The sequence below is a fragment of the Chelonia mydas genome, chromosome 9, assembly GCF_015237465.2.
Source record: "Chelonia mydas isolate rCheMyd1 chromosome 9, rCheMyd1.pri.v2, whole genome shotgun sequence".
Taxonomy (NCBI): domain Eukaryota; kingdom Metazoa; phylum Chordata; order Testudines; family Cheloniidae; genus Chelonia; species Chelonia mydas.
Window position 1 is genome coordinate 22,244,654 of NC_057855.1, and position 16,778 is coordinate 22,261,431.

The 16,778-nt window shown below is 46.1% G+C and overlaps 2 protein-coding genes across 3 annotated transcripts in view; both read right to left on the reverse strand.

Moving 5' to 3' along the window:
- The window catches only part of SCHIP1 (schwannomin interacting protein 1), a 111,128-nt gene extending 109,631 nt beyond the window's left edge, over window positions 1-1,497 (reverse strand). The window contains exons 1-2 of one of the 2 annotated variants that reach the window (XM_037908872.2): window positions 1,296-1,497; window positions 314-973 (exon numbers count right to left, since the gene is read on the reverse strand). In XM_037908872.2, the coding sequence (XP_037764800.1) occupies window positions 314-955 (642 nt within the window). In that variant the 5' untranslated portion in view covers window positions 956-973; window positions 1,296-1,497. Of the gene's footprint in view, window positions 1-313; window positions 974-1,295 lie in introns of those variants that run through there. The other variant, XM_037908873.2, reaches the window with a different exon arrangement.
- Window positions 1,498-7,374: 5,877 nt separating this feature from the next.
- IQCJ (IQ motif containing J) overlaps window positions 7,375-16,778 on the reverse strand; it is a 303,641-nt gene continuing 294,237 nt past the window's right edge. Inside the window, exon 6 of the mRNA XM_043522393.1 lies at window positions 7,375-7,731. Coding sequence (XP_043378328.1) covers window positions 7,699-7,731 — 33 coding nt within the window. The 3' untranslated portion in view covers window positions 7,375-7,698. The remainder of the gene's footprint in view (window positions 7,732-16,778) is intronic.

The following is a 16,778-nucleotide window of genomic DNA, read 5'->3' on the forward strand; positions in this document are numbered from 1 at the left end:
CTTTGCAGATCTGCAAGAAAGGGGACAGATCTAGATTCACACACAATGAAGCTTCTTACCAGCAACAATGCTGCATTCAGTAAGTTGCCCTCCCAGGTCGGAAGGATGAAAAAACCCGTCACAATTAAAGGGCAACAGCGATTTGCTCAATTACCATCTATGGCAATGCTCCGTACGGATCTCTGCGAGGGACGTGTGACTCACTGCCTAGTAACATATCTTGTCACCATAAGTAATTCCCTTTACTCTGACTCGCCTTCCCTCGCTCCCTCCCCAAAGCCACAGACCTTGCAGATAACGGGGACCAACTTACTGAGGTGTAGTTTGTTTTCTGGCTCTGGTTTCGTACCTCCTGTTCCTGAAACTGTAACCCCGCCAGGTGTTTCTCCAAAGCCTCCCAGTCCATAGTCGGGAGCTGGGGCTCCTGCTCTTTCAGCCACGTGCCCCCCGTGGAGCTGTCCAAGGGGTGCCCGGGGGCGACCCCCCCTCCACCGCGGAGCCTCCCCACAGCCGGCTGGGCTTTCTGGAGATGGGCTCTGCGCCCGCCCGCCCCGCGGTGCCCCGTCCTGCGGCCGGGGGGCACCACGTTGCCGTTCTGCCGGAGGTCCCGGGGCGGGAGCGGGCGGTGGGGCGGGGGGTTGCCGTTGGGGGCGGGGGGCGGCATGGTGGGGTTGGAGCCGCTGGTGCTTCTCACATCCTCCAGCTCCTCCGCCAAACTCCTTCGCTTGGCAGCCGTGGCATCGCAGCCGGCGGTGCAGCGCCGGTCCTCCTCCCACGCGGCAGTGCCCTTCCTTCCGTACCCCAGGTAACCCTCCTCCTCCTCCGAGTCCTCCAGGGCCGCCAAGTCCAGGCTGCTGGGGGAGGGGGAGGATTTGCACTCCGAGCAAGGGGTGACTTTGCTGGAGCCGGACTCGGAGCTGGAGCGGCTGCTGCACGCGTCGCTTCCTAAATCCATCCCATCCTCGCGGTAATCCTGAGGGGGAGAGAAGGAAACACGCAGCGGATTAGAGAGCAGGAACCAGCCGCCTCCTGTCTGGCCGCCGCCCGCGGGAAGCGCATCGCCTGCGGGCACAGAAAGCCCGGCCGCGGATGTGCCTCCCCAGCGAGCGCCGCGTCCCGATTTGCACCGGGGGCGGGGGGCTGCTCTGGGGGCTCTCGCCTCGCGCGCCCCCCTCCTCCCCGGGCCAGGGGCTTCCCCGACTCTCCCAAAGTTTCCTGCCACCTCCCCCGCGCTCCGGCCGGGGAAGCATCTGCGCCCGCTTTGGGGGAGCGGATCTCCGGACCCCGGCGCTCACCCCCAGGCAGAGGAGGGGCAGACGCCTTCGCTAGGGCTCCATGGTGTGGTCAGGAAGCGGCTGGCCCCATAGCGCGGCGGCTGCAACTTCCCGGCTGCCGCGTCCAGCTGCTGAGCCGGGGGCCCGCCGGCAGCGCAGCGCAGCCAAACGGGGGGTGCGGGAGGGAGCTCGGCCAGCAGCCGTGGCATGAAGTCCCGTCCCCACGCTGCCGGCGTAAGAAGCAACGGGGAGGCTGGTGCTCACACCGCCCCCTGCGGTACAGCTGGGCAAGACGCAGAGCTGCAGCTCATGCGGGGACTGGGGAGGGGGAGCCCCTGTGGAATGGCTGTTTCTCTTTTTACTGCCCCTTCCCAAGCAGAGCCCGTGAGGGCTGCACCCTCTCCCCTCTAACACTGTGCCCACGAGAGCCTGGCCCGCCAACAATAAGCTGCACTCAGGTAAGGCACGGTCACAAATTCCTTTCTTGTCCTTTTTTTTTTTTTTTTTTTTGTGCAAGAAGAAACACATTGTGATCCTATGAACTTTGGAGCAGCTTCTGCTATATAGACTGCGAGCTGGCAGGAATCCAACCACCCCTTCAGCTCTCATTCATTTGCTTTCTTTTTCGGGCCCTCCAGCATGCACAGTTTGAACTGCCTGCAGCCATGAAATTAAGTCTATTATTACAAAAGCCACACAAAGAGTTTGCAGCAAATGAGGACTAAGGCCATATCATACCAGTCTCTACCTGTACCAACCTGTGCAAGTAGCTCAGCACACTTTGCAATCACACCTCTGTCTCAGATGTACAAGGTTTCTTTGAGTAATTTTAAGGAATGTTTTGAAGCAATTATTGCCTGACTTACATTATTACACGCTACTATGTAACACAGAAGCTGTACCTTAGTACACCCACCTAAGCAATGTCATATTATTATTATTTTCAACTCTCTTGGCTTTTTAACTAAGACCAAGTAGAGAGAGCCTGGTTCAGCATGGACACTGGATGTGGAATCAGACCTGGGTTCTAGGCCCAGCTCAGCCAGAGGTTCACTACCCAGTCTGCTTCCCCAGATGTGACTCAGTTTCACTACTTACCCTCTTCTGTACTTTGAGTTCTGGGGGTGAAGAGTGCTCAAGAACACAATAAATGTAGTACAAATATAGTAACAGTTTAGTAGTTGATACCTTCTCCCAGAGAACTATATTCTGCTCAGGGGGACAGTAAGGTTCCTGTTCACTGTACAAGACATATCCATATTATAAAATTTCTCTCCTAGTGTAAAAATACAGGCTAAAAATGTCAAAAGTGCTTAAGTCACTTAGCAGCCTAAATCCTATATACAAAATCACCTAAAAACACTCAGGTGCCAGTCCCATTGAAATTCAAAATAAAATAGCTTATATTGTGAAGATTCTTTATTTTGATTCATACAAATCAACTAAAACACAAACTCACCTCCTCTCCTGGGCTCTAGGCACCTTGCCAATATTTTGTGGGAAAGACAATAGCACAAGAATAAGTCCAGCAGATAACTCAGCCCCCATACTACTAAGACTCCTGAAACAAAGTATTTATTTCAGACTCTTCCCAGAAAGATATCCAACGCAGGCAACTCAACTGTTCCTCAAAAGCCTGAATTAATAGATGGGCTTAGCAGTATGCCCCAAAATGCCCAGACTCAAACTACTTACAAATCAAGGGAGCTACAGCTAGGATACCTCTGCTGATCTCAGCTGCACCTGAATCACAAGAGATGTAGTAACTCGGGTAGTTAAATTACAAACACCTTAAAATCATAGGTCAAATCCAACACCTTAAACTCCACCAGAAACCAGTTGCTGACAGGTACAGAATCTGGTATGATATGTTTGTGACAGTTGTGGAACTGCTGTTATAATCTAAGAATACTGAGTGTGATAATTTTATGAACATTGTATGTAACCTTGTCCGTGAGGGGAAGTTACTGTAACTATAGCAGGTGGCGGCTCCCCCGTCAACTCCGCTTACTCCTGCCGAGGTGGAGTACAGGCGTTGATTCGGGGATCGATTTATTGCGTCTAGATGATAAATTTATCATCGCGTCTAGATGAGACGCAATAAATCGATCCCCGATAGATAGATCACTACCCGCTGATCTGGGGGGTAGTGAAGACGTACCCTTTGAGGAGAAAGTCTGAAGGAGTTATGCCTTCCCAGATCCAGCAAATGGTAAGACTTAGGGAAAAGTAGACGTGTGTATAGTCTGGTTTATTATTTTGAACGTGTTTTCTCTGAAGTATTTTTGTTCTAATAAATTTAATAAAGCCTTTGTTTTAAGAATGCTGTTTGGTCACTGGTCATTGCTCCCAGAGGGAACAGAATTGCTCCTGCTGAAGTAATCACAGTTGATCACAGAGGCCTGCAGGCTGGGCATGATCAGATTTGGAGAATCATGTAATTCCACTCTGAGCCAGGTGACAGCTTGAGGGGGAAGGGAGCTGGAGGGGCACAAGGTGGGGGCAGGGAGCTGGGGGGGGCGCTGGGGCTGTGGAGGGGGAGGAAGGCCGGGGCTGGGGGAAGGGAGCTGGGGGGGGGCGCTGGGGCTGTGGGGGGGGAGGAAGGCCAGGGCTGGGGGGGGTGCTCGGGCTGTGGGGGGGGGGGAGCTGGCGGGGCGCTAGGGCTGTGGGGGGGAGGAAGGCGAGGGGAGGGGGAAGGGAGCTGGGGGGCGCTGGGGGGCGCTGGGGCTGTGGGGGGGGGAGAAAGGGGGGACAGGGAGCTGGGGGGGTGCTGACACCGGGTGGGATCAGAGGTACGGAAAGCCCACTAACCATGACAGTGTTCCTGAAGAGATGCCTCACTCAAAAAATGGGCTGCTGTATTCTCCACTACCTTTAGCCTATAAGTAGATCTTGCATGCAACATAGACATGGGTCCTGGTAGCAAGGTCTGCCTCAAAAAGAAATGACTACAACCTCTGACAAGATGCAAAATGAAAACACCTGCATTACTCATTGCTGCTATGTGACCATCTAACAGAAGCAGAGGATCTAACATTAAGTTGTGAACACTGGTGACAAATGGGGCTGATATTTTCTCTATACATACCATCATCACTCTAATCTAATCCAGTTTTAATCAACTGCTCCAATCTCAAACAAACGCTGGGGAAGATGCTGCACCAGCTGGTGAAATAATAGAAAAAAGTTAGGTGTTGTCAGCATACTGAAAGAAAAGGAGTACTTGTGGCACCTTAGAGACTATCAAATTTATTTGAGCATAAGCTTTCGTGAGCTACAGCTCACTTCATCGGATGCATTCAGTGGAAAATACAGTGGGGAGATTTATATCCATAGAGAACAGTAAACAATGGGTGTTACCAGACACACTGTAACCAGAGTGATCACTTAAGGTGAGCTATTACCAGCAGGAGAGCCGGGGGTGGAGGGGGTCCAGTTTGACCAATGTACATTGGACAGTCTCTACGTAAAAGAATAAATGGACACAAATCAGACGTCAAGAAATATAACATTCAAAAACCACTCGGAGAACTCTTCAATCTCTCTGGTCACTCGATTACAGACCTAAAAGTGGCAATACTTCAACAAAAAAATTTCAAAAACAGACTCCAACGAGAGACTGCTGAATTGGAATTAATTTGCAAACTGGATACAATTAACTTAGGCTTGAATAGAGACTGGGAGTGGATGGGTCATTACACAAAGTAAAACTTTCCCCATATTATCCCCATGGGTTTATCTCCCTCCCCTACTGTTCCTCAGATGTTCTTGTCAACTGCTGGAAATGGCCCACCTTGATTATCACTACAAAAGGTTCCCCGCCCTCCGCTCTTCTGCTGGTAATAGCTCACCTTAAGTGATCACTCTGGTGACAGTGTGTATGGTAACACCCATTGTTTACTGTTCTCTATGGATATAAATCTCCCCCCTGTATTTTCCACTGAATGCATCCGATGAAGTGAGCTGTAGCTTACGAAAGCTTATGCTCAAATAAATTTGTTAGTCTCTAAGATGCCACAAGTACTCCGTTTCTTTTTGCGAATACAGACTAACACGGCTGCTACTCTGAAATCAGCATACTGAAGGCATTTCAGCTCATGTCTCCTCATTAACCATCCTAATGGCCCCATACATACATTGAATAAAAGATAATAAAATATACTCTGCAGAAACCCTACATGAGTCTGCTTTTGCAGCAGAATAGCAATATCCAATCCCAGATGGATCTCTCCAAAAGAGCAAAGATGCTCCATCTATTTATAATCTGATCTGTCCATGAGTCAGTAATAAAGCATAATTAACTGTGTCAAAGGCAGATGACAGATTTATAATTTAGGTTGTGTATCTGATCTTCATCCATTGCTACAAAGAGGTCATCGACCAAAACTACCTCTGTATGAGATTGAACAGAGACAGCTAGATACTGTGAATGTTTTGTCATAATCTTCTAGGTAAAGTTGATAAATGGAAAGACAAACCCAAACGATAACCTCAAAAAAAGCAACAACCACCTCTCTCTCTATTTAATCTTAAATTTTGGATCTTAATTATGGGTACTCAAATGTGGACTGTTAACTATTTTATGGCAGAATGGTATATCCACCCTTCCCCACTCTCTCTCTCTCTCTCTCTCTCTCTCACTCACACACACACACCCTATATTAAAAGCACATTATTAAGGTTGTAAAATCAAACACTCAGAAATTAGGAAATGCCAGAATTACGGTTGTCCATTGGAACCTTATTTCTGCACCCTTGCGCATATGCGTATGCATAATGATACCATCTCTGATCACAGCATCACACAGTATTTTGGGACCCCTGCCTCATTCAGTAATATCCTCTATGTGGACCACCACAAGGATGATGAGACACACATTTTGCCAATGAGTTTCACAGATATTTGCTGATAGCAGAGAAATGGTGAGACTCAGGAATTCTTGGCTTTTCAACTAATCTGTCTCCCCCATTCCTGTCTCCCAGTCTCTTTTTCCCGCCACCCCTGCCTCCCCTCCTTACCCCTGGCTCACATTCCCAGACTCCTTTCCGAGCCTGTACCAGTTATTTTTCCTTCCCTCTTTTTTTAATTTCTAAGAACCCGTAAAATAAAATCCCTAAAAACCACCACCACCAACAAAACAGACAAGCACACTGGAGAGTTTGATACTCGCTTGGTAGTCTAATGTGAAAACTAAGACACTAAGCTCCTATTCATAACCTTTAATTTAGGTTTAACAGCTATATTATTCAAACAGTTATGGAATTTAACACACATGTATTACATTAATAACTTATACACTTGGTGGACTTTTAAAAATGCCTTTTTATAAAAAAAACTGTTAAATTATACATAATAAGAAAAAGTAGGGATTTTTTAAAACCAAGATGACATCTCTGCAGGTTTTGCCATTGGTTTGATGGCAGATTTAGACTGCCTGTAGTTTAGAGGATTAAATTTAACTGTAATTATAATGCTACTAGTGGTCAGCACCAAGTGCAGTGGAGTATGTAAATAGATAATTCCATATAATTATGAGTTTTCACCAACTCTCTCTAATTAATCTATTTTTTTAAAACTAGAGTAACTAATTACTGGTAGTTCTAGAAATAACTCTCTTAAAGACTAATAAATTTTATTATATTCTAGCTCATTGAAGCCAACTGTAACATGCAAAGTTGCTGACTCCAAAAATAGCATTAAAAAGGACTTCCGTATACTGTACGTTTAATTAATGTTCTCAATATCATCCCTAGTTGCACCTTCAAAATTACATTTGCAAAAATACAGTAACTGACCATGCTGGACTTGAGACTTTGCTTTATGGTGTTTTGGGTAATGATGATGGTTACTGTAGTACAGCAAAGGATTCCACACTAAGTGAGGATGTAGGAAACATTTCTTACAAAGCCTCGGGATTGATCAGAGTAGAGATCTGTACAGTGTCCTTAAATTTAATCTATTATTCAGTTTAATTAATTAGATCAGGTATGGAACTCTTAATGAGTAGTATGAATATATTAATGACAAATAAGTACATTAATACAAATTAAGGATGAATATTTAATGTCACAAAATTCCAGCAATGCAAAAGTTAAGATTCCAACAGAGGTAGTTGTGGTGCATATGCTTTGAGTTGCATGGCATTAGGACACACAATAATATATATTTAAGCACAAAATGAGAAATAGGAAAAATATGTGCAAGGTGATTGAGTTAACATTGCTGGTAGGTCCTTAACTTCTGCATTTGCTGCCTTTATTTTAACCATGCAACTTTCACATGTGCACTAAATTTCCTAGGTTTCTTGTTCATTTGTTTAAACAGGGTACAGGAAAAGGGAAAGAACTAAAAGGAAAAGTCAGCAGTTATCCGGCTCACATGACTTTTAAGCTCCTTGCTACGCAGCTATTCATCTTGAGAAGATTACAGGCTCTGTCTGGGGATCTTATAAGTACCCTAAAGAAAAAAAGGATGTACACACTTAGGCCTTGATCCTGCAAACACTTACGTAGGTGCAGAATTTTATGCACATGAGTTGTCTGATTTAAGGCAGGTGCATAAAGTATACTCACATATGTGTAGCAAATCTATATGTAAATGTGCACCTGTAGATTGATTCATATTCTACTGAGCATGCTCAGTATACAATATTCAAACTATCATAAGAATCATGTTTAGACCAATCAAAAAACCCCACGCACAGTAAGAATTATTTATATCAATCTTCAAATGTTACCTATATTTTTCATAGCCCTGCTCCCAAAAAAGTTTGTTTTTCAATGGGGAAAGTATCTTTCCTCCTCCTTTCCCATAATTTAAAAAAGCCAAAAAAATTTGCTGAAACCTTCCAGAAGAAAAACAAAAACAAAAAAACAATCATCTTCAATTAGAGACCAAACATGGTGATTTTTCTGCCACTGAAGCAAATGTTTTAGAAAGTTCAGTTTGTGAAAGCAGACATTTCTGCAGTGAAACTGTTTTGAAATGTTAGCAGACCCTAGCAGAGTATGATATAGAAGCAGAGTTCAATAAAATGTGGGAAAAGGAGTGGATAGTGTAATGCTGTTGCATGAACAGCAAGCATAAAATGCAATTCAAATACAGGAATACCACACATGAGGCTCTAAAGGGTTCTATGCTGTCACTACTCCTATTCAGATTGTGTGCTATGAGCAGAGTTAGTGAACAGATATCGCAAAGGTGTTCTACAGAAGGGCTCCAATGTTGGATTTGTCTCCTTAGGTCCAAAGTAAACCAAATATGTTGACCTTCTGGATATGCTACAAAACCTGTCTTTTTTAGTAGATATTTGGGGATGCTTTTGTTCGAAATCTGAGGGGTAGAAGGACTTTATTGAGAAATATGTTCTTGTGGACTGATTGGCAGTAGAGATATGCTGTTATTTTGGTCCACATTGATTTTAGTGCACACTGACTTCATTGTTAATTGTGGACAAGGGCTCCTGGAGCCTTGGATAGGCTTTACTTTTATGATTGTTTAATTATAATAAATAAAATTTTCACTACAGAGTAAATTAGTAGTCATTTTGGGGATATCAGGCTGTAATTACATGATAATTTTTGTCTTTTTGTAGTATGCATAGCAATACATAGCTACTGAGATGAACAGTCAGAAAAAGACTGAAGTGTTTAATCAATCTTAGACCATTTATTCTAAGAAACAGAGATTATTACTACTATACGGCAAACAAGAATATTCAAAGAAGGCCTCACTTGTTGCTTCTTCTTCTTTTTTTTTTTTAAGTTCTCAGTATCATTTGGCAAGGAGAGAGGGGTTAAGATGAATGACCATATGTTACTGGTTAATAAAAACAATAACTATTGAAAGAAAGTTTTTAAAGTGAATTATATTTCCAGGGCATAGCCACTGTGGGGGAAAAAAGAGTATCACAGGTGGATATATCACATATTGGTGATGACTTCGGCTTGGATTTTCAAAGAGCCAAAGGGAATTAAGTGTCAAAATCCCTTAGGCCTTGCCTTGTATACACTACATAGGCTCTGCCAACAGCTACCCCAGTATAACTATACCGGCAGAACCCCCTAGTGTAGACGCAGCATATACCAACAGAAGGAGGAGTTCTGTGGGTGTAATAAACACTGCCTCCCTGAATGACATCAGCTAGGCCAACGGAAGCCTTCTGTTGCATCTACACTGGGAGATTTGCTGGCATAGGTATATTGATTAGGTGTGTGTGGTTTTTTTTCACATCCCCGACTGACAACTATCCTAACAAAACACTGAAGAGTAGAGCTGGCCTAAGACGCGTTTGAAATTCTTAGCCTTCATAGGTATTTGTGAGGGAATAGTGCTTGGTGTTTCTAACTGGCTTTAATTCTTCTCTTGTGGTATATTATTATCACCTTAAGAAACAAGTACCAGTTTAATAAAGCAAAGTTGCAGTATGGTTGATTATGAACTGATAGACACAGATTGCATAAAAGAAATCTTAAAAATCAATCATTACACATAGTTAATAAAGCTTTCTGTAACTGGGTATAATGATAACACTGTTCTACAGATAAGAGAACTCCTATAATGCGTGGAACATTTAATTAAACAATACAGTGCTTGTTTTATAATCCATAGAGATGGCATAATAAAAGTTAGGCCTTTTATCCTTCTGCAGTCGATGACATTACTCAGTGGCCATGTTCAGTTGCAATAATGTCCATGTCCCATAAAATGATAGTATTATAGGAGGTACAGCAAGGGCTCAATTCAATAAGAAAAGGATTCTATGGATACAGCCATATGAAGCTCAGGAGGTCCTTTAGGTGGTACGTCTCAGCATGAAGGCTTATCTGGATTCTCTTCAGATCCACATTTCAGCATCTATAGAGAGCCTAAGTAGCTGGCATTTAGTGCCATCCTGTCTTGCACCCAGCCCCACAGACTCCAAGGGCAAACTGGACTCTCCAGCATGACATCAGGAGAAGGGAACAACACAGATGTCGTGTCTTACTAGGAAATTTGTTCCTTCCCTCACTGGCATAGGAATGAGCATAAATCAGGAAGAAGAAGAAGAAGAAGAAGAAGAAAAAAAAAAGAAGAAGAAGAAGAGGAAAACTGATCCCATGCATATTTCAGAAAGAAATGACAGACCTGTTTGGCATAACTTCTAATTTGAAGTGTAGCTTGTAACGGTATGTCTACACTATGAAATTAGATCGAATTTATAGAAGTCGGTTTTGTAGAAAGCGTTTTTATACAGTTGATTGTGTGTCCCCCCACACAAATGCTCTAAGTGCATGTAGTCGGCGGAGTGTGTCCACAGTACCGAGGCAACCGTCGACTTCCGGAGCGTTGCACTGTGGGTGGCTATCCCATAGTTCCCGCAGTCTCCGCCGCCCATTTAAATTCTGGGTAGAAATCCCAGTGCCTGATGGGGCTAAAACATTGTCACGGGTGGTTCTGGGTACATATCATCAGGCCCCCGTTCCCTCCCTCCTTCCGTGAAAGCAGGGGCAGACAATCGTTTTGCACCTTTTTTCTTGAGTTACCTGTGCAGACGCCATACCATGGCAAGCATGGAGCCCACTCAGCTAACTGTCACCGTATGTCTCCTGGGTGCTGGCAGACGTGGTACTGCATTGCTCCACAGCAGCAGTTTATTGCCTTTTGGCAGCAGACAGTGCAGTATGACTGGTAGCTGTCATTGATGTAGTCCTGGGTGCTCTTTTAACCGGGCGCCTGGGCAAACATGGGAGTGACTCAACCAGATCATTTCCCTTGTTTCATCTTGTGGCGATTCAGTCCAACACTGTCTTTTAATCTGCAGCTAGCAGAAGATGATGGCCAGCAGTCATACCGCACCGTCTTCTGCTGAGCACCCAGGTGTTGACGATGGTTAGCAGTCGTACTGCACAGTCTGCTGTCAGCAAGATGTATAAAGATAGATGAAGTGGCTCAAAACAAGAAATAGACCAGATTTGTTTGTATTCATTTTCTCCTCCCTCCCTCCCTCTGTGAAATCAACAGCCTGCTAAACCCAGTTTTGAGTTCTATCCTTGAGTTTTGAGATCTATCCTTGAGGGGCCATTCAGTTTCTCGCAAAGCCACCCCCTTTGTGGATTTTAATTCCCTGTAAGCCATGTTGTCAGTTGCCCCTCCCTCCGTCAGGGCAACGGCAGACAATCGTTCCGCGCCTTTTTTCTGTGCAGACGCCACACCACGGCAAGCATGGAGCCCGCTCAGATCACTTTGGCAATTAGAAGCACATTAAACACCACACGCATTATCCAGCAGTATATGCAGCACCAGAACCTGGCAAAGTGATACCTGGCGAGTAGGCGACATCAGCGCGGTGACGTGAGTGATGAGGACATGGACACAGACCTTCTCTCAAAGGCCGGGCTCTGGCAATGTGGGCATCATGGTGCCTAATGGGGCAGGTTCATGCATTGGAACGCCGATTCTGGGATTGGGAAACAAGCACAGACTGGTGGACCGCATAGTGTTGCAGGTCTGGGACAATTCCAGTGGCTGCGAAACTTTCGCATGCGAAAGGGCACTTTCATGGAACTTTGTGACTTGCTTTCCCCTGCCCTGAGGCGCAAGAATACCAAGATGAGAGCAGCCCTCACAGTTGAGAAGCGAGTGGCAATAGCTCTGTGGAAGCTTGCAATGCCAGACAATCAATTTGGAGTGGGCAAATCTATTGTGGGAGCTGCTGTGATCCAAGTAGCCAACGCAATCAAAGATCTGCTGATATCAAGGGTAGTGACCCTGGGAAATGTGCAGATCATAGTGGATGGCTTTGCTGCAATGGGATTCCCTAACTGTGGTGGGGCCATAGGACCGAACCCATATCCCTATCTTGGCACCAGAGCACCAAGCCAGCGAGTACATAAACCGCAAGGGGTTACTTTTCAATAGTGCTGCAAGCACTGGTGGATCACAAGGGATGTTTCATCAACATCAGCGTGGGATGGCCGGGAAAGGTACATGATGCTCGCATCTTCAGGAACTCTGGTCTGTTTCAAAAGCTGCAGGAAGGGACTTTATTCCCAGACCAGAAAATAACCTTTGGGGATGTTGAAATGCCTATAGTTATCCTTGGGGACCCAGCCTACCACTTAATGTCATGGCTCATGAAGCCATACACAGGCAGCCTGGACAGTAGTCAGGAGCTGTTCAACTACAGGTTGAGCAAGTGCAGAATGGTGGTAGAATGTGCATTTGGACGTTTAAAAGCGCGCTGGCGCAGTCTACTGACTCGGTTAGACGTCAGCGAAACCAATATTCCCACTGTTATTACTGCTTGCTGTGCGCTCCACAATATCTGTGAGAGTAAGGGGGAGACATTTATGGCGGGGTGGGAGGTTGAGGCAAATCGCCTGGCTGCTGGTTACGCACAGCCAGACACCAGGGCGGTTAGAAGAGCACAGGAGGGTGCGGTGTGCATCAGAGAAGCTTTGAAAACCAGTTTCATGACTGGACCAGGCTACGGTGTGAAAGTTCTGTTTGTTTCTCCTTGATGAAACCCCCCGCCCCTTGGTTCACTCTACTTCCCTGTAAGCTAACCACCCTCCCTACCTTCCTTTGATCACCACTTGCAGAGGCAATAAAGTCATTGTTGCTTCACATTCATGCATTCTTTATTCATTCATCACACAAATAGGGGGATAACTACCAAGGTAGCCCAGGAGGGGTGGTGGAGGCGGGAAGGACAAGGCCACACAGCACTTTAAAAGTTTAAAACTTTAAAACTTATTGAATGCCAGCCTTCTGTTGCTTGGGCAATCCTCTGGGGTGGAGTGGCTGGGTGGCCGGAGGGCCCCCCACCGCGTTCTTGGGCATCTGGGTGAGGAGGCTATGGAACTTGGGGAGGAGGGCGGTAGGTTACACAGGGGCTGTAGCGGCGGTCTGTGCTCCTGCTGCCTTTCCTGCAGCTCAACCATACGCTGGAGCATATTGGTTTGATCCTCCAGCAGCCTCAGCATTGAATCCTGCCTCCTCTCATCACGCTGCTGGCACCTTTCAGCTTCAGCCCTCTCTTCAGCCTGCCACTTACTCTCTTCAGCCCGCCACCTCTCCTCCCGGTCATTTTGTGCTTTCCTGCACTCTGACATTGTCTGCCTCCACGCATTTGTCTGTGCTCTGTCAGTGTGGGAGGACAGTATGAGCTCAGAGAACATTTCATCACGCGTGCGTTTTTTCGCCTTCTAATCTTCGCTAGCCTCTGGGAAGGAGAAGATCCTGTGATCCTTGAAACACATGCAGCTGGTGGAGGAAAAAAAAAGGGACAGTGGTATTTAAAAAGACACATTTTATAGAAAAATGGGTACACTCTTTCACGGTAAACCTTGCTGTTAACATTACATACATAGCGCATGTGCTTTCGTTACAAGGTCGCATTTTCCCTCCCCACAGCGCGTGGCTAGCCCCTCACTCATCCCCCACCCCCCGTGGCTAACAGCGGGGAACATTTCTGTTCAGCCGCAGGCAAACAGCCCAGCAGGAACGGGCACCTCTGAGTGTCCCCTTAAGAAAAGCACCCTATTTCAACCAGGTGACCATGAATGATATCACTCTCCTGAGGATAACACAGAGAGATAAAGAACGGATGTAGTTTGAACGCCAGCAAACATACACTGCAATGCTTTGTTCTACAATGATTCCTGAGTACGTGCTACTGGCCTGGAGTGGTAAAGTGTCCTACCATGGTGGATGGAATAAGGCTGCCCTCCCCAGAAACCTTTTGCAAAGGCTTTGGGAGTATATCCAGGAGAGCCAAGAATGCCAGGGCAAATTAATCATTAAACATGCTTGCTTTTAAACCATGTATAGTATTTTAAAAGGTATACTCACCAGAGGTCCCTTCTCCGCCTGGCGGGTCTGGGAGGCAGCCTTGGGTGGGTTCGGGGGGTACTGGCTCCAGGTCCAGGGTGAGAAATGGTTCCTGGCTGTCGGGAAAAATGGTTTCTCCGCTTGCTTGCTGTGAACTATCTACAACCTCATCATCATCATCTTCCATGTCCCCAAAACCTGCTTCCGTGTTGCCTCCATCTCCATTGAAGGAGTCAAACAACACGGCTGGGGTAGTGGTGGCTGACCCCCCTAAAATGGCATGCAGCTCATCATAGAAGCGGCATGTTTGGGGCTCGGACCCGGAGCGACCGCTCGCCTCTCTGGTTTTCTGGTAGGCTTGCCTCAGCTCCTTAAGTTTCACGCAGCACTGCTTCGGTTCCCTGTTATGGCCTCTGTCCTTCATGCCCTGGGAGATTTTGACAAATGTTTTGGCATTTTGAAAACTGGAACGGAGTTCTGATAGCACGGATTCCTCTCCCCATACAGCAATCAGATCCCGTACCTCCCATTCAGTCCATGCTGGAGCTCTTTTGCGATTCTGGGATTCCATCATGGTCACCTCTGCTGATGAGCTCTGCATTGGTCACCTGCAAGCTTGCCACGCTGGCCAAACAGGAAATTGAAATTCAAAAGTTCGCGGGCCTTTTCCTGTCTACCTGGCCAGTGCATCTGAGTTGAGAGTCCTGTCCAGAGTGGTCACAATGGAGCACTCTGGGATAGCTCCCAGAGGCCAATACCGTCTAATTGTGTCCACAATACCCCAAATTTGACCCAGCAAGGCCGATTTCAACGCTAATCCCCTTGTCGGGGGTGGAGTAAGGAAATCGATTTTAAGAGCCCTTTAAGTCGAAAAAAGGGCTTAGTCATGTGGACGGGTGCAGGGTTAAATCGATTTAACGCTGCTAAATTCGACTTCAACTCCTAGTGTAGACCAGGGCTTAACAACACTTGTATAACGACAAGTATAAGGTAAAATGAACAATGGTTCATTTTCAAGGTTTCAAGCTCCATTCATCAGATTAGAAGAAATAACTGCCCTGTTTCAGAGGTCAACCAAAGAGACATTTATGTCAATCTGCCAGTGTAGACAAATAAAAGCAAGAACCAGATATGTGTTATGAAACCCCCTTCCTACACTTCCCCCACCCAAAACCCCTCAAAACAAAAAAGTAGTCATCTGTATGCAACACTATCTTCTCCATCCAACATAACTCTTTCATATTAAAAGAAAGCTTCCACTGTACCTGGTGTATTTCTTCCACAACTAATTAAATGCTTACATTATGGTAATGAAGACACATGTATTTTCCAATCTTTATTTGTTTTCTGTTAAAATGAAGGGTGGATACTCAGTCTTATTTAATCACGTGGTTAGCACTCTACTTTTTTAATTTTATTATATTTATATAGTATATTTCCCCTCGACTCTTCACAAGAAGAGACCAGATATTGTTAAAAAGAATATGTAATTTATCTCTTTTTACAAGTCAAATATGTTGCCTTTCCAAAGCCATGAACAACTTAAAAGGCACAGGAATTTTAAAGGGTGAAGAGTGTGAACACAAATCCTTGTAGATAAAAAGAACATGCTTTCCAGTAATTTTATACAGTGCAACAAAGAGACTTTAATGCCCACAAAGTGAGTCAAGTTTTTTTCTGAAATTAAAAGACACATGAGTAAAATACAATATTGTATTTAGGACTTTTGTCAAATTAATACATGGCCATTTAAAAAGTTAACAGCTTGTAATGATAAGCAAGCTGTTTCATTTATTTCATTACCATTTTAGCTTCACATACAATGTCTTGGAAATACATGTTAGACGGAAGTTATAATGAAGCTAAAATGGTAATGTAATAAATGCATTAACTTGTAATAATAATCAAGCTCACCTTTTAAAGAGACAGAGAGAAGGGAGACAGACAATACACACATTTTTAATTTAAGAAAGTTGCATAAAATGCAGAGTTAAGAAGTCCTAAGCAACCTTAACTCTGTTCATGCCCCTTGATATACCTTCCATGTATAGGGTTGCCAACTGTCTAATCACACAAACCCAAATACTCTGGCCCTGCCCTGCCTCGCTCCTGTCCTGCCTCTTCTCCAAGGCTGTACCCTGTTGACTCCATCCCCCCCGTCCATGCTCGCTGTCCCCCACCCTCACTCACTTTCACTAGGCTGGGGCAGGGGGTTGGGGTACGGGAGAGGGTGTGGGCTCTGGGCTAGGGCCGAGGGGTTCAGGGTGTGGGAGGGGGCTCTGGGCTGGGGCCGAGGGGTTCAGGGTGTGGGAGGGGGCTCTGGGCTGAGCCTGGGGCAGGGGGTTGGGATGCAAGCTCTGGGAGGGTGTTTGGGTGTGGGAGGGGGCTCAGGGCTGGGGCAGGGAGTTGGGGTGTAGGAGAGGGTGAGGGGTGCAGGCTCTGGGAGGGAGTTTGGGTGTGGGAGGGGGCTCAGGGCACGGACAGGGGGTTGGGGTATAGGAGAGGGCAAGGGGTGCGGGCTCCAGCCAGGCGGTGCTTACCTCAGGAGGGTCCCAGTTGGTGGCGCAGCGGGGCTAAGGCAGGCTCCCTGCCTGCCCTGGTCCCACGCCACTCCCGGAAACAGCCAGCTCATCCTTGTGGACCCTGGTGGGGAGGGCGCTCAGGGGGCTCCGCACACTGCCCCCCACCCT